This window comes from Pygoscelis adeliae, unplaced genomic scaffold (genome assembly GCF_000699105.1).
Source record: "Pygoscelis adeliae isolate BGI_AS28 unplaced genomic scaffold, ASM69910v1 Scaffold88, whole genome shotgun sequence".
NCBI lineage: Eukaryota > Metazoa > Chordata > Aves > Sphenisciformes > Spheniscidae > Pygoscelis > Pygoscelis adeliae.
Window position 1 is genome coordinate 557,093 of NW_008825616.1, and position 18,339 is coordinate 575,431.

Consider the following 18,339-nt stretch of genomic DNA (forward strand, 5'->3'; position numbering starts at 1 on the left):
GCACCTCAAGGCCTTTTCCAGCCCTATCTTCTAGGATACTCTGAACCTCTTCCTCTTGCTAAGGAAAAGACTTTGTTGCATCAGACTTACTTCCCTCCAAGGAGTCATTATTACGTTAGCCCCCAAAATATTGCTCTCAGAAGGAGAAGAATGGTCTGTGGGTGAAGCCATGTGTAACACAGCCATCTTTACGTGTCCTCCTGCCTCAACTGCGAGTGAAGTTCATTGGTCGTGGCAATGTGTATTTATGAAACTGGATTTCTGGCCTCTTCAGCCCCCTAAATTGCTGAAAGGAGAAGAATATGAGCTATTCAAGATTAGAATTAGGTAGCAATTAGGCATATGAAAATATACTCTGCTCCTGCCGGTGGTTTAATGGCTAGCAGGAGGACAAAGGAGACCATAGCCATGCTGGTTTCATTGCTTTGATGGAAATTTGCATTAAGCCAGCAAATGCAAATGCAAATGAAACAAACAAACAAAAAAGGCTGCTTCTGTGTATTGACAAAATGGGGTTTCCAAACCCACAGGCCAATGCTCTGGTAAGAGGCAGTAACATCTGATTTTAAATTTAAAGAAAGAGAAAAAAAAAAAGAGAGAGAAATGTGAGCTGTCAGTAATTATGATGAACCGTGAACCTTTAGGAGGTGGTGCGAAGGATGCTCAGGCAATTGGTCTCAGGGAGTAGGTAAGTGGCAGGCAGATGAGTAGCTCAGGGAGGTAGGTGTATTTTTCATCCACCTCAGCTGCTGAGACCCCCGGGAAAGGACAGAGCTGGGAGTGGGTCTCTGGCCCCCTTCCACTGTCGGCAAGGAGCCCATGAAAATCCACTATTGCCCTCTGCTGGAGTCAGGGCTGCCAATGGGACCTGGGCTCCGGCCGGTGACAGAAAAGACAAAGATCCAGGAGAGAGAGGCAGGGAGAGAAAGAAAGAGAGAGCAAAGAGGAGAATGCAAAGAAGAAAACAAAGGGAGTGTTAATTAGTCCAAAATGAGAAAACACATCATTGTTTGAAAGTGTTGGATAAGAAAGGAAATGAGTAAGGTATGAGTGGAATGATAAAAATGAAAAGGGAGGGAGAAAGGAGGAGAGGCAAACCGAGCAACACTGGAAGAAGGAAGGAGAGAGGGAAGTAAGCAAAGAAGAAGAAAGAAAAAAGAGGGAGGGCGAATAATGAGGAGGAGAAGGAATTGAGAAGGGAAAGATGGAGAAAATCTGGCATGCAGGGTGCATGGCTGAACGGTTGAATGAGTCAGGATCTAGGGAAAAAGAAATAGCCTTACTGTGTTTGGAGAGTAGGAAGGAAGCATATAGAGACGAGTAACAGCAGGGCAGGGAGCAGATTCAGGGAGTCACAGCTTTAAAGCCAAAGGGATATCTGTGATCACTTGTAGACCTTGCACTATGCAGTGTGTTCATTAAAGGATAACAGCTATTAATAACGACTATTAATGTTGCTTGTGCCTTGAGATGCTCCTCTGTCTCTGCAATGTGTCTGCGACCCCAATAGAGAGAGGCAAACCTGAGTAACTAGTGTGTCTGGGGAAGTCTCCCCTGGGATCCTGCACTGACCCCATTAATTAATGGTAGGACAGGGACCCTCTCCCATGGGAATGCTCATGTCAAGGTATGGCTGCTCGAAGGGACTCCCTTTTCAGCCAGAAGTAAAGAGAAGACATGAGGATATGTTCACAAGGATGTAGTGGAGGGGAGCTGGCTGTCTTGCAAGGAAAAGGGCTCTGCATGGGCACACAGGGGAAAGCAGGCAGATGTGAAACCACCGGAGGGAATGATTGCATCTCCACACCCGAGGTCTGGCCTGGCATCGGTAGCTGATGGCATATCAAACCTGACCTCTCCAGATGCAATTGGATTGGGTACTAGAAAAAAGAAAAATCAAAGGATTCTTCCAGATTTGCTCCTTGACATTGTTAAATACAACAATTCATCAATTATAAGGTTTTCTACACATGGTCACCCTCCCCCACCAATAGACTGCTTCTTGTGTGATTATTCCAGTTGGTTATCACGGCATATCTTGTTACCTCCTAATAGAGGTGCTCCTTTATCTCAGTGGGCTGTGTCAGTGCTCTCTAAGTGTATAATGCCGAATACAATATTCAGTTAGCTAATGAGCAGAACTGCTATTGAATCTGTGCCATCCTGAGCGCTCCTGATGAGCTGGAGAGCTCTCAAGGCCAACCATTTCTATAAGGTATTCTGCACTTCCCGATGTTAGCTGAGACGGAAATACCATGCTAAGAGCATTTGACCTCTCCGATTCTATTCCCTGATTGAACCGGAAAATGCAGGGGAGGAGGAACACAAACATTGCAGATAACAGCAACAACAAAACTCATCAAGCTTGTTCCCAAACTGCAAAATAAAAGGGTCAGGCAGAGTTAGGGGGAAGGTCTAGGCTTGCTTTGACTTTATCTGAGGGAGCATGGCACGCATTTCTTTTTATCTTTTTGTTTTCCCAGAATTTAAAGAAGCGTTCTCACTCTTCGACCGGACTCCCAAATCTGAGATGAAAATCACATACGCACAATGTGGAGATGTCTTGAGAGCTTTGGGGCAGAATCCAACCCAGGCTGAGGTCATGAAAGTGCTTGGCAGACCCAAACCGGAAGGTTGGTGTCCTCCTCTGTGTTTGTTTTGAAAAAGATCACTCCAAGAATCATTCGTGAAGCAGATGAGATCTCCATTTTCTGATGGAAAGATTAATTGTGAAATAACAAAGCCTATGGAATAGCCTTTGCAAATTGCTAGCAGAAAAGTAAATGAGGAAAAAAATGATCTTGCAGTCATTATAATTGTCTCAAATTTAGGAGAACAAATACATTTAATGGCCCTGTGCATCAATGTGTTTTACAATAACAAGTTTTTGCCTTTTAAAATTGCTTTAATGACAGGCATTCACTTGTGTTTACTAAAAATGCAGACAATGTGCAGACATCCAAAGAAACAAAGGGGTAGACTGAATGTGAGTAGATAGCTTGTTCTACAAAAATATATATTAGAGGGTCTGTAATGATTGTAGTAATATCTCCCTTCAACATTCACCATACTCTGGATATCTCTTCAGAACAAAGGAAATCTTTCCCAGACCATATGTACATTCAGACATTTTCTAAATTATTTCTCTGTCCTTTCCTTCCACTGAGGTGGAACTGACAATTAGGTCCTCATTCAACAACTATGATATGTCAGGATAGGGCAATGACACAGTGGCAGGTGGGACAAGGAGTCATATGGGAACAAAATGCCCTCTGATGCTCTTGAAAGGCAAAAAATCAGGAAAAAGGGATACACAGCCCTGGTCCTGCCTATTTGCTTTGAAGTTCCTCTCCCAGTATGATTTTAAACAGCTCTGCGTTACAGGGCTGCAAAGCAAAGGTGATTTCATATTGGCAATGAATGCTGTCTTCTTACTGTCTTCTGCTTAGTTTCATGCTTTAATGTTGCATGAAACAGTCTTGGAAGTCTAACAGTATTTTCTTTCCTTGATGTTTGCATATGTCAGATACTAGGACATATCTATTTATCTATCAATCTATCTATCTATCTATCTATCTATCTGTCTGTCTGTCTATCTATCTATCTATCTATCTGTCTGTCTGTCTATCTATCTATCTATCTATCTGTCTGTCTGTCTATCTATCTATCTATCTATCTGTCTGTCTGTCTATCTATCTATCTATCTATCTGTCTGTCTGTCTATCTATCTATCTATCTATCTATCTATCTATCTATCTATCTATCTGTCTGTCTGTCTATCTATCTATCTATCTATCTATCTGTCTGTCTGTCTATCTATCTATCTATCTATCTATCTATCTGTCTGTCTGTCTATCTATCTATCTATCTATCTGTCTGTCTGTCTATCTATCTATCTATCTATCTGTCTGTCTGTCTATCTATCTATCTATCTATCTGTCTGTCTGTCTATCTATCTATCTATCTATCTGTCTGTCTGTCTATCTATCTATCTATCTATCTGTCTGTCTGTCTATCTATCTATCTATCTATCTGTCTGTCTGTCTATCTATCTATCTATCTATCTATCTGTCTGTCTGTCTATCTATCTATCTATCTATCTATCTGTCTGTCTGTCTATCTATCTATCTATCTATCTGTCTGTCTGTCTATCTATCTATCTATCTATCTATCTATCTGTCTGTCTGTCTATCTATCTATCTATCTATCTGTCTGTCTGTCTATCTATCTATCTATCTATCTGTCTGTCTGTCTATCTATCTATCTATCTATCTATCCATCCATCCATCTATCTATATACCAAAACCTCATGTTTCTCACTTTGCCAGGCCTCTTTCCCACTCTATCCATTCTTCCACCTGTACTTATGATATTTCCATGCTCTTTCCTTCCCTTTACCTGGTGTTTATTGCCACAGTTCTTCTACCCTCACCACCTACCCATGGCGGATGCCCCATGATTAGTCCTCAACTCTCCCAGAATCCACCAAAACTTTCATTTCCACCTGTGTCTTTGTAGAAATGAACTCCAAGATGATCGACTTTGAGACCTTCCTGCCCATGCTCCAGCATATTGCCAAGACGAAAGACACAGGCACCTACGAGGACTTTGTGGAGGGTCTGCGCGTGTTCGACAAGGAGGGAAATGGAACGGTGATGGGGGCTGAACTCCGCCATGTTTTGGCTACGCTGGGTAAGGTGAACCTTTCCTCAGGCAGTTTCATCACTGAGGTCTTTCCCATACAGCTTGTATCATTCTGGGTAACCTTTATGGCGACAATGACTGAGCAAGACTTCCGCCTCATTGTCCTCAGCAGTAAAGACCAAAAAAAGTTCTTTAATAATGAAACTAAAAATCACTGACCTACAGCTCAAATATTTGTCCGTCCTTCCTTCCTTCCTTCCTTCCTTCCTTCCTTCCTTCCTTCCTTCCTTCCTTCCTTCCTTCCTTCCTTCCTTCCTTCCTTCCTTCCTTCCTTCCTTCCTTCCTTCCTTCCTTCCTTCCTTCCTTCCTTCCTTCCTTCCTTCCTTCCTTCCTTCCTTCCTTCCTTCCTTCCTTCCTTCCTTCCTTCCTTCCTTCCTTCCTTCCTTCCTTCCTTCCTCTAGTGTTTTATTTCTCCAATATATATTATATTTCTATCACCATAAAATTACCCAAACATTGGAACCCCCACCTATTCCTTCAATATTTGTCTCCATTTTCTGTACCTTCAAGAAAAGTTTTAAGATGAAGTGCTTTTTTATCAGTCATTTGTTTAACAGAAGTGTCTCTGAAATGGAAAGCTTCTGTTTTTAAAATAAGGATCAATATTTCTCCGTCCTCTCAAATTTTCACTTCAGAAGCTGTTTTTCACAGAGGGTGATGACAACAGAATGAGTGCAGGACAGAAAATATGGCGGTAACTTAATGACAGGTTTCCAATTTGGATTAGAAAGCACTGACATGTTGTCATCTGAATCCAGTAAGCATTTCTCAAGATCTAGTGTTTGTCCACTATTTTAAAAAAGGATGAGCCTTTACAAAAGAGATCTGATTTAGACCAAAGGATTCCAATGATGGGTTTTGACCTGGGATATCAATTCAAAAAGCCAAACCGTTTATGCCCAGGGGTTTTCATTCAATGACACATCCATGTCTATTAATGACACAGGGAATAAGAAAAGAAAGCAATGCTATTTTCCTTTTTATCACTGATGCTATCGGATGGGTTTGGGGACCAAATTCAGTCATGACAAAAAAACCCTCACACGGTCAGGATTGTTGCCCTATCTAACCTTACCTGGGACAAAGAAAACACTCTGTGCAGTTTTGTGAGTTTCACAGTCCTACAAGAAATACTTTTGTACTTACCTTTCCATTTCCAGTAACCCAGAACAATGTGGCAACATCTGATTTTGAAGTACCGATAGGAAGTATTTCAATCTTAAGAATTAACAGTTCTGTTTAGAGTGGCATCTCTAAATACTGGTCAAATCCTAAGCACAGCCAAAGATTCTGTAAATTAGCATGCTTTTCTGTTCAGTTTTCAAAAAATTGCTTGAATTTTCCCAGGTTCACATCAGATGAGGACTTGTTCATGTGTGCCAGAACTCAGTGATGGAAAAGTGGAACAACATGAGTAGCAGGGCACACCCAATACATTTTATTTTATTTTATTTTAATTTCTATGATTTCAGATGGCCAAGAAGGCCAATAGCATCCTGGCCTGTATCAGAAATAGTGTGGCCAGCAGGAGCAGGGAAGTGATAGTGCCCCTGTACTCGGCCCTGGTGAGGCCGCACCTCGAACACTGTGTTCAGTTTTGGGCCCCTCACGACAAGAAGGACGTCGAGGTGCTGGAGCGTGTCCAGAGAAGGGCAACGAGGCTGGTGAGGGGTCTGGAGAACAAGTGTGATGAGGAGCGGCTGAGGGAGCTGGGGTTGTTCAGCCCGGGGAAAAGGAGGCTGAGGGGAGACCTCATCGCTCTCTACAGCCACCTGACAGGAGGTTGTAGCGAGGGGGGGGTCGGTCTCTTCTCCCAAGTAACAAGTGACAGGACAAGAGGAAACGGCCTCAAGTTGTGCCAGGGGAGGTTTAGATTGGACGTGAGGAAAAATGTCTTTACTGAAAGAGTGGTTAAACCTTGGAACAGGCTTCCCAGGGAAGTGGTGGAGTCACCATCCCTGGAGGTATTTAAAACATGTGTAGACATGGCGCTTAGGGACACAGTTTAATGGTGGACTTGGCAGTGCTAGGTTAACGGTTGGACTTGATGACCGTAAAGGTCTTTTCCTACCTAAATGATTCTATGATTCTGTGAAATTCTCCTTAAATTTTTCCCTTACATTTCTGGAACTCATTTGCTCTCATCCTAAAATCAGTGCCTAAGATCAGAATAAGGAGATGGATTGGGTTGATCTCTGCTTAACCAGAATGAAGTCTTACAGGCGAATAGGCATCTAATATTTAGATAATTAAATTAAATGGAATGGATCACTGATCCAAATCAGAGATCCTAAGTTTGATCTTGGAATCTTCCTGAACCTCAAACTCAGAGGCAAACTAGATGGTGACTCTACTAAGAGTTTACTTAATGAGGACTTGGTTAAAAAGTGACTAAAGCCTTCAAGATTTGGCACTTAGAGAAAGCTTATTCTTAGAAGAATGAGTATGTGAACATAATATCATGTGGGTTTCCATATTTATTCTGTCTTTCTGGTTTTCAGATCAAATTTTCTCAGTTTGCAAGTCCAGAAGTAGCTTTCTTAGCAGTCAACAACACAAATTAAACTAAAGAAAAAATCTCCCCCTCTCCTCTCTCACTCTCTTTTTTATTCTTGGATTCTTTGAACTGTGCTTTGTAAATTCTTTAAAAAGGGTTCAGGTACTAAACAAGCATTTTGCTTTCCACCCAGGTGAGAGGTTGACTGAAGAGGAAGTTGATAAGCTAATGGCTGGTCAGGAAGATGCCAATGGCTGTATCAACTACGAAGGTAGGTATGACCACTCCGGTCTGAGCAGTGGTCGTGTGCTTGAAGGTTTTGTTGCAATTATCCTGAGAAAGTTCAAACCCATGGAAGATCTGACGCCCAAAGATCAGGATGTGTGGTTTTCCAAATTTTAGACCAGTTCAGGTTCTATAATTCACCCTATATACCCTATCTGTTGAAGCTTACTTGTATTTTCCGTAGCTGAATGGCCGTGGCCCTTTCAGGACGTGAGGCTGTATATTCTTATTTTGTTTGCCTTTAAAAAAAAACCAAATTGCATTATTTTTTCTACCTGTTCCCAGAGTTCCTTGTCCTCTCAAAAAGACATACACATCCCTTTTGAGACTTCTTTACAGAAAATGACCTTCAAAACCTCAGCAAAAACTGTTATCCTTACCATCCTCTTTGGTGTCCTAAGAATCCTACAAGACCTTCCAAAGACCTTCCATTTTATTTCACTGCTATTGTAGAAAGCCAGAATAAAAGGATTTGGTCATGAGTAAGTGGACCATGGTTCTCTCCTGCATCTTGCAAGCCTACATGCTTCAGGCTGTTCAATAAAACCACAATATTCTAATAAGGACCATGAACACATGTCATCGTACACAGCTGAGTCCTTCTTAAGGTTAACTGGTGACTGACGATTGTTCATCTTGGTGATTTAGCTGTCTGTCATATTCACTGAGCCTTTTATGAATATTTGGGTTGGTGGTCTCCTTCTACTTACAAATGTTATACCAGTGATTTGAGCTCAGGGAAACATTTCTTATGAGTATTTTATTGGTAGAAATCTGTAGATTTAGCCTACCCAAATGACTTATGAACTTATGCTGAATTCAGAGAAATTCATAGCAAGGGGGGAATATTGGGAAGGAAAAAATATTTCCTTACTGCAAAATGTATTTTTCCTTTTCCTTTTGAATTTCAAATTTATATATAATGAATGTCTTTTTAAATGAAGAAAAATGGAACCCAAACCTTTTTGAAACAAAAGCTTAATTTGACTTTGAAATACCTTTTTTGTTTGTAAACCTGAGTTCACTGGAGAGATATAGTCATGATACCTGACTTGGTGAGCTGCTGTGGATTCTGGTCGTTAACTCAAGGCATCTTCGGTGCCCCCTGACTTAGTACAAACGTGCTAAAGTCTTGAAAGCCTTGCAAGTTGAGGACCCAGAGTTTCTCATGGCTGTATATTTTGGAAAGCCAGTTCCATATGGCAGCCAGGGGTAAGGGATTAAGCAAGCTATGGATTGACTAATATAAGTGTTCATTTCCACTGGCTACCTGGGCTGCTGGCTACACTGCACTGTATGTATATTATCTCAAGGACTTACAAAGCATTTAGCACCTGGTATCTGGAGTCTTATTTACAAAGTGGTGGTTTTCCAAATTTTAGACCAGTTCAGGTTATTGCAATGAAGGTGGTCTTCATTGCATCAGAGGAAGCAAGAAGGGTGAATTTAAATAACAACCAAGCTGAGATACCCAGGACGCTACTGAGTTCAGTGAAAGGAAATTGATAAATGACCCTTATCTTTCTTTTGCTTCTAGCTTTTGTGAAACATATCATGGCTAACTGAACGCCAGGTGAGTCTCTTCTGTCCTCCTTGCATATCCTATTATTTTGGTTCTGGCAACTGAGATAGGCTTGAAGAATATGTAAGTAATTAATCAAAGAGAGTGAATATTTTCAGCTTACTGTATGAGGAAGTAGGACAAGAATGAGTAAAATGTTATCTTCATCCTACCAAGTGCACAGAAAATCAGTGACCTTTCTGCAGTTGTCTGGTAAATTTGGACACCTTTATTTTAGAAATCCAACATAATATATCTTAAAAGAATTTGGTTTCCAAAGAATCAGTGCTCATTCCTTTATGATTGACTGGAAACTTCAAAGGATGCATATTTTTCATGTCCACTTACAAGTCCCTGCTCCTAGACTTCTAAAAAGGCAAAGGGATAGAACTGAGCTGACTAGAGAAAGAGTGGGCAAAGAATATAAGGAAAAGTAGATAAGAAGGAGTAATGCATGCTTATGTCGCTGAACCTACACTAGGAGGATAATTATTTGCCTTCCGTAAATCTGGCTCCCAACATCTCCTGGCAAATGGGTTGGTTTTCCAGGAAAAGACGTGAGCTTTGTCCAGCACATCTTCTGGCTTTATTCAGTAGTGTTCTCCAAACCACAGTACCATTAAGGGTATCTCTGTCTCGCCATTGCAAATGAGCTGGATTTTATTTCCAGTATTTCCTGGTCATCGTTTATTTTTGTATTCCTGGAAAAAGTGCCCACTGTTTTCAACTGGCATTCACCATTATTTATCTCTGTTCAGCTCTTAGGGAAGGTCTGACCTGAGGGTTAACCAACTCCATCTATTCTGCAAAGTATCTGATAAACTGGGAAAAACAGTGGCTTCTTTCAGATTTGTTTTCGTTGTTTTGGGGTTTGTTTGGGTTTTGTTTTTTTGTTTGTTTGTTTGTTTTTTCTTCTGCTTTGGTTTATTTTTCTACTGTGTCCTGACCAGGCCTGGCTTTGTTTTGTTTTTGGAGCTGACATTATCCCAGCCCACCAAGACCTGTCTGTTGTATGGTGACTTTTGATTATGTTCACTGACACCCCAGGGAGGGAGTTAAGTAGGAGTCACATCCAGGTTTTTGGGACTTTCGTTCCAAAACATAATTGAACAAAATAGAAACTGTCTAAAAAAGATGACTGGGTTTCTTTTCTTATTATGGTCCAGTTTTCTTTCTTAAAGGTATTTATCTTCTCTGAACATACACTCAATTTTCCAACACTGGCTCCCAGTTTCCGATTCCAAAGATCTGGACTGGCCCACAGCCATAGTGGGTAATCCCATAGCTATCGTTATCCTTACTTGTTGTTTAGAGATGTTTTCAATACTTAATCCTATCCTAAACCCACTGCCATGGGAAATTCCCATGGGAAATTCCAATGCCAAAAGTCTTTCCAGTCACCTAAAGCGACATCAGCCACCGAAGAAGACAAGTGAGCAGTGGTAAGCTGTAAAGCTGCCACAGGGCTGGGAGCTGCAGCATAGGGGCCAGCAAGAGTGTCTTTGCTCATGATGGGTTTGGAAAGGGAGCTGAGAGCTCCTGACTCACAGAGAACCAATGTGCCACTGATGGGTGTCATTCAAGGGTGGCATCTTCCACTCCCTGCTGTGTTGCTGTTGACATGTTTAAGGAAAGACAAATGCAGTATTTACCCTTGAAGCGGTGATGGCCCTTTGCCATAGAGCACATAACAAACAAATCCCAAAACACTGGATTTGAACTCAATGGGAATCTGGATCTGAGTCAAAAAATAAAGTAGTGGGTCGTGTTTCTTGGCCATTCCCATATGCTGGAGGAAAGCTAGAGCTGGATCCCAATGTAAGAACTGAACTGTGTCTTTCCTTTTCTGTTTCTTTATTTTCTGAGCATAGTTGTTGTGACTGCTCTGTATTGACTTTTCTTATATACAGACTCTCCACTGGCTTGTCCCCAGGTGCTACGTACTATTTATAACACAGAGTAACCAATTACCTCTTCAATTAGTGACTCTTCCACTGTTTTTTTCAGCCCCCCCCAGGTCAAGTGTTCTGCAGGATTATAGCCAACTAGTCTTCCTTCACAGTAGACATTGCTGTAGAAAACAGTCCCAGATTGGCTACACATCCACTCCTTACACTATTCAGTGGGAAAGACATGGGCAGCAGGACACATTAAGCTTTCTGACATAGCTAGAAAGCACTATACCCTACTTGTGGTCCAATGACGACTGCAGTGTGGAGCAGGGCTGTGGGATATGTGCAGCGGACTACGTGGACCCCCTGAGAAGGCAATGCACACAGCTGTCTCCCTGCCATGTGACTGAATGTGTGATGAGCAGAGTCAACCTTATCTCATGGCCTAGCTCTTGGGTGCATATCCATTCGTGGGGGCTAATCAAACAGCCCAAAATGCTGGGAAAGAACATCTTTGGGAGCAAGTTGGATGTTGTCAGAATTGTTCAGATACCTACTTCTTTAGCATAAATCTTGTGTTACAAAACCACCCTGTTTAAATGTATAAGCTCAAGTAGTAGAGCAGTACAGCTGGAGGGACAGTCCATAGTGTGTACACAGAGGCTCAATTCGGTGTCCCACATGTAGGCTCATGGTGTTGTTTGAGATGCTCCAAGTGTTTCATATATCCATGGCCTCACAGGTGGGATGCAGAGCCCATGGCAGACTAGTGCTTTCTGGCAGTTGGCAGCCAGGCAGGGTACTTTAGGACTTCTCAAGTGGCTCTAGGTGCTGAGGTGTGGGGAAGTGAATTGAGCCCTGTGGCTTGAACTCATGTGACTGTAGGTGAAATCCTAGAATATGTCATCAGTATTTGACCGGCTGACATAGTCTTCCTCGGCTCCCATCAGATTAAGATGCCTACAAGTAAGGGTCTACAGGAAAGCAGGGTATTTCTGTTTCCAGACCTAAAGGAGGTCCAGTTAGATGGAGCATGCAGAGTGATTCATCTCATCTGAAGAAGGGCCATAGATGCAGTGAGTCCAGCTGCCAATGTTGAGAGGGACAAATCTCCCACGAACACTATGTCATATTTGCCATCTGTATGGGAATGTTCTGAATGCCTTGGGTCTCTCAAATCGCATCAGAAGCTTATGGTTCAGGAACAGAATCCTGCCTGAAATCTAGATGTTAGCTAAGAGAAATCCCTGTGCTCACATGTTGCTGATGGGAGACTGACTACAGGTAATAGAGGGATAACAGAAGTACGAGAAACTGTCTAGTGGTTCAGGAACTGGGCCGTTTTTCTGGAAAGTTGAGTCTTTACCCTAGCTTCACGTCTGACATGGCTATATTGCCTCTCCATATCATGGCTTCCCATGTTTTGTCCATCATTTACATGTTGAGTGTAAGGTTGCGGGGGTTGGGACTGACTAAGGATATTTTGTCCTGTTGTGCGATTGCTCTCTGATGTCAGTCGGCATCTCTGTGGTGCAGAGACACTCAGCTGCAGACCTTACTGCCAATAAGCTGAGTACAGATGCATGAGGATGACTGAGGCTGATTCCTGGTGGCATTGTTTGTTTCTTCTTTCTTCCTCTAATGCTTAAAAATAACTTTTTTTTTAGGACAAGATAGGCGCCGAGAACCCCAGATGCTGGCCTTGGATTTCAATGTAATGGAATGTCTTCTCATTTTTCAGCCCAGATTCCCATTACGGAGCTACAAAATGTGCTGTCCCTAAAGTTATTTGTATAAATGTTTTTTGTTTGTTTTGTCTTGTTTCTTCATGGGAAGAGGGTGGCCTCTGTGGAGATTCAATACACTCAGGAAACGGAAGAAACTGGAATCTGAACTATGAATACCTGGGCATTGTAACTTTTTTTCTGATACAGAATATAAATAGCAATACAAAATTGTTAAGGGAGAGGGGAGAGAAGGGGAGTAATTTTTTTCATGACTAAATCAATCAAAAAATGTATTTGTCATTTAGCCATACCCTTCCCTCCCCTCCCCTCTTCCTTCCAAAACAACTGGACTGTTCTCTTCGTGTTTATTGCGTTTGTAAAAAAATAGCTGTAAGAGAATAAGGGAGAAAAGAAACTAAACCAGTTGTATAAATCTCATGTATGCAAGGAATACTCTTAATCTTTAAGGAAAAGTAGTAAAAGTAGAATGCCCAGCAATCAGCATGGCATTTGTTGAACGTTGTTCGCATGTTTCTCAGCTTTGGAAGATACTACTTTTAACATGTAAGATGTAAAAGAAAAAACCAAAGCAAACCAGAAGTGTATACAATGTTTGCTAAAATACATCCCTTCTCCACAAGGATTACTTCCCATTCCAACAGTCTGACCTATGAAACAAGTAAAATGTCTTTCCCAGTGCAAACTGGAAATTGTTCTTATATACATATCTTGGTTCTGTAGCTTTTCGCAGTAAAACTTGGGATTCTTTGTCACCTGGTTTCATCATTTCTGTGTCTGTGTGAGGGAAGGGGAAATGGGAAATAAATGCTGTTGGGAAAAACCTCAGTAGAGGCAAAGGAAAGCTGAGAAGCGTGAAAAAGCACACGGATTAAGTTGGTTCATTTACTGGGGAATAATAATTTTAAAAGTAAAAAAAAAAACCAAACCCTTTGGTGGTGGAAAAAGGAGAAGCTAGAGGCTGGTACAGTTTGTTAGGAAATAGCAAAAAATCTAATTATGCAACACTCCATTTATGCAAGAGGTACTGTTAAAACAGACAACTTTGAAAATTAGTGGAGAGAAGATAATCAGTGGAACATTGTAATACCAGGATACGATCTGCATAGCAATGACCGAACAGGTCATCCCTGCAGAGAAGAATTGCTATGAACAAGAGAACACAAACAATCAAATTACATGAATATACGCGCTGTAACAAAATGTGCCATTGAATGGCCATAATAGAAAAGCAGCAGTTAGAGAGCTAAATGTAGTATCAGGCTGATGGCAATAACAATAAAATGCCAAAGGAAATTCAAAAGGCTAGTGCAGAGGGAGGAGTAGAAAGATGTTAATAATGACAGGAATGTCTTATATCCAGCCTGGGCTAACTGTACACAAAAGTGCAAGTAAGAGGCAAAAAAAAATTGTCACCATAAATCACTAGTTCTGAAGAAACTACCTCTGAAACATCAGTCCTGAACAGAGCCGGGCATTGAACAGGCCACTGATAATGCCATGAAATTAGCAACTAGGTCTGCTCTAGTGTGGCAGAGATGGACACCAGACACAGTCACCACCAGTGCTCCATCTCCTCCTCGGGGCTCCCTTTGTGGGCATCCACTTTCATTCTCAGCGTCGGCTCCTGTGATTTCCTAGGGCCTAGTTTGTCTTGGGGCAAACACCATTTCATAGGCACCTTGCCTTCACTGTCTTGTAAATACATATTTGGACCCTGAAGATAGCTTAACACTGTTTCGAATCAAAGCTGTGCAGTAGTTGCAAAATGCAGTTCTTTATCCCTTTCCTGCTGGTGCAATGAATCCCTTGGGAATGTCTCCTGTCTTCTGCGATACTCTTACAAGGGTATCTCTACTTTAAAGACCCCTTGAGCTCTAGGACTCATGCAGCTGAGGAGCACTGTGAGGGCTCAGTACAGAAACACTCTGCTAGCAGGTACCATCTGACTACCTCCTCTTTGTCCTCCATCCCCTGTTGTTCTGACACCAAAAGTCATCTCTAAATTGGGCTATTGCCATCACACGAGTCCTACATAGCCTAGTCTAGGACCAAACCTGTCAAAATTTCCATCGAAATCAAAGCATGGTTGTTTGTTCTGACTTCTTTTCAGAGAGATTTAGTCACCGCATCAGGTGCAGCTTAGGTGGAGGAGAAATCCTAATCTCTCCAGTGGGCCATCAGCTGCTTTCTTCCTCAACTGCTAAACACAAAGCCACCCCCCTGCAGCTACTCAGCCTCCCAGTAAGGGGTCACCTTGAGGTATTATATCTAAATCTTGCAGCATATTTCACTGTACTTTCCCCAAACAACATCTGTCCTCATCCACAGATGCACGTGAGCCTTTCATATGGGCATATGGGTGGCATTCACCCATCTAAGTGCAGATATCTGTAGAGTTGGTGTCTCCATCTGTCCTAGGCTTCAATGCTTATCTTATTGGCACAGATGGTATCGGTACCATGAGGATTACACATTATTACTGTTTTTGTTACTGTTTTTGTTGTTGCTGTTACTAAATTCACAGCTGAAACACCCTCATCACATGAATCCAGCAGCTGGGACTTACATGAGGCTCAAGCTATTTCAGGAAAACTTGAAGGGCTGGTAGTGCTGCAAGTGAGCACGCAAGTCCTTTGATGGAGCAACATGAGAGGCAAAGACCAACAGGCCAAGCACAACCACCTGAGTCGATGCGCACCAGCCAAGAGTGCAAGGCAAGAGGACTGCCCAAGTGCAGCACACGGGGCAAGGTGGGCTCACCAGTGGCCCACTGAAGCAGAACAGGATAAAATACAGCTGGTGTTTCACCCCAAGTGCATTGGCAGGGCTCTTTGAGGAAGGATCCGCAGGCCAGTCCAAGGTGCATGAGCAAAGCTGTGTGTGGGAGAAGGCTGGAATTGTGCCTATTGCCTTCCGTGTCTCAGGACGTGCTATTGCTGAATTTTGTTTTCATGGTCTCAAGATTCACTCACAAGCAAACCGGAACAAATAAGCAATATCTCCCCCTTCCCTTCCCCTCCTCCTCTCCCTTACCCCTAACCCCAAATTAAAAAAAAATAACCTCCCATCTAGAGAATGTTTCTTTAAAGAAAAAGTGGGCAGGAGACATGCCAAGTTTCTAGAAGATCTTTTTATAGCAGTAGCATCTGGCTCTTTGGGAGACTCCGTTGGTGTCTTTACATCTGCTGTGGTTAAGCTGCTAATGGACTGGCTGTCTGGGCTGCTGCCTGCTCCGCTGATTTCTTAGTACCATGCTTTGGTTATTTGAGGAGTTTGAGACTATTGACTTCTTGCCAGAATTACATAGTACATTCCAGCAGTAACTTGCATTGCGACACCCAGTCGTACAGAAGGGGTTTCAGATGGAGCAAGGATATTGGCTGGCATTTCATTACCCTCTCCTTAAACCCACCCAAGCCTGGATTAGAGCAGGGAGTGAAGCGTGGATTTTTTTGATCCAGAAGCCAAAAGGAAAGTGAATATGATAATATTTTTTCAGTGATGTCCACAAGCAAATAAACAAGTAAATACATCAATACTTTAATCTGGAGGTCAATTAAAAATACTTTCCCCCCTAGTGATATGTTCCAGCTGATTTTTTTACTTATTCATCACTCTAAAAGCTATTTTTTAACCTCAAGTAATTAATTACTGCTTTGGAGTGAAAAATCAAAATGCATCCATCTGCATCATTTTGAAACAAAACATTTTTACATTTTCAACATTTTCCTCTATGACCAGAATTTTTTTTTTTTCAACAAAACCTGCTGTCAAAATTACACCTGATTTTAAGCATGAATTTCCTCTATGCCATTCCCTACAGAACCTGCAGTTTTCCCCAGAACTGGTTTCAGGATTAATTTTTCTCAGCTGACCCATTTGGTTTTTTGCAGCTTTTGCTCCTATGATGAGATTAATTGGCCCTTAGAAACACTGTTTTTTCCCTCCACTGGGAATAAATTGACCCTAAACAACTGCTTCAGGAATAGGCTTTTTGAACTTAATTCAGTGGCCTAAACAGTGATATGTCATGTCATTTGCAATGCTCTAGGCTATTGCCCCATTTTGCTCAGAAATATGCATAACTTCTGCAAGTCCTATTTTGAGTTTTTATGGGTGAGATTCATCCTATTCAACTCGTAAGCTTGACTGATTTGCTCACAGACAGAGACTGTCGCTTCATAGACCGTCCCTGCATACTACTTCACCCCCTCCTTGTCCCACCAAGATAAAGCCCCCTCCAAGGTAAAATAGGTTTCTTTATCTGATTGTAGCAGCAGTGTTTTTGGAGGACTAATGATGTGAAGATATCTCTGAATTCATGTTTACTGGTAGAATAAATATCTGATTTACTATTAAATACCAATCTTAAATACATATATGAGTGTTTATGCAGAGATGTAACCACACTGCACAATGTAGACAATGTGAGCTATGAATTCACCAATTGCCTTGTGATACGACGTGGTTATTTCTTCCTAGTTTTATTTAACACAGAAAATCATTTGGATTCCTTAAAGTTTCTTATGTAGCCTGCGTCCATCTATCCTTCTTCTCCCATTTATCTGGTGAAGTTGTTGAAATATGTCAAAAGCCCAGCAGAACAGCAAAATTAATGTTTTCATTTATAAATCCAAAAGTGCCTGTGTTTCTGAATTAGCTGTTCTGTGAATTCCTTCACTATCCTGTAATAAAAGTGCCATGGGAGAGTTATGATGCATGCCAAAGATAAAAGACAGGAGAAATGAAGGAAAAAAAATATATGCATGTAGGTAGACCTATACTGAATTGGAGCAACTGTGTGTCATTTGGGACAGCACTGACATTTGAAGCTGTGCTTCTGTTCCCACCAGGAAGAATCAATGGGTGCATAGGAGTAAGCACATAAACGCATAGATAACACGGATTCACAGAGAGTCTCTCAAGATGTGGTTTGACATTTCTAGAATGAAGTTTCTAGTTTGATGATACTAGACTTTTGGGAGCCTAGTAACAGATTTTAAAAAAAAACCCAACACCCAACCCCAAACCCCATGGTTGTGCAACACAAAGTACTCCTCCAGTGTAAACTCACTGTGTGTCTTCAAACCTGTTCAAAGCTTCTGAAGAACTTCACTTGGTTTAGGTAGACTTACGGGACATCACCTTTGTCTACCACTCTAACTTCATGCTGGCTTGCCAGAAATAAAACTTCAGTAGTATCTTTCTGTAGCTTCTGTAAAGCAGGTATAAGAGTAGAAACTCAGCACACACTCTGTATCATGCACACCAGCCAGTGACAGTATCATGGTTGCACAGTCAGGGTTGGTCTGGATGAATATCTTCCACTAGATCAAGTTGCTCAGAGCCCCGTCCAACCTGACCTGGAATGATTCCAGGGATGGGGCATCCACCACCTCTCTGGGCAACCTGGGCCAGTGTCTCACCACCCTCAGCGTAAAAAAATCTCTGGACCAAACTGTGTCTTAACGGTGGCAGATCAGACATCGCTGGAGCACCAGGCAGGAGCAAAAAAGATTCCCATTGTAGAAAAAGTGAAAAAGATGTGCTGTAGGGCCAGAAGAAGAGGGCATAAGCCTGTCATGCAGTGCTTTTCTGAGTGAAGGAAACAAAACAGTCTTGGGGATTCCTGTCCTGATCTAGGCAGACATA

At 41.9% G+C, this 18,339-nt stretch overlaps 1 protein-coding gene across 3 annotated transcripts in view; it reads left to right on the plus strand.

The window, feature by feature from the left end:
• Window positions 1–13,437, plus strand: part of MYL3 (myosin, light chain 3, alkali; ventricular, skeletal, slow) — a 38,941-nt gene extending 25,504 nt beyond the window's left edge. For 2 of the 3 annotated variants that reach the window (XM_009333268.1, XM_009333270.1), the window contains exons 3-7: window positions 2,484–2,633; window positions 4,519–4,692; window positions 7,395–7,472; window positions 9,024–9,059; window positions 12,607–13,437. In XM_009333268.1, coding sequence (XP_009331543.1) covers window positions 2,484–2,633; window positions 4,519–4,692; window positions 7,395–7,472; window positions 9,024–9,052 — 431 coding nt within the window. In that variant the 3' untranslated portion in view covers window positions 9,053–9,059; window positions 12,607–13,437. The remainder of the gene's footprint in view (window positions 1–2,483; window positions 2,634–4,518; window positions 4,693–7,394; window positions 7,473–9,023; window positions 9,060–12,606) is intronic. The other variant, XM_009333269.1, reaches the window with a different exon arrangement.
• The last annotated feature ends 4,902 nt before the right edge of the window (window positions 13,438–18,339 follow it).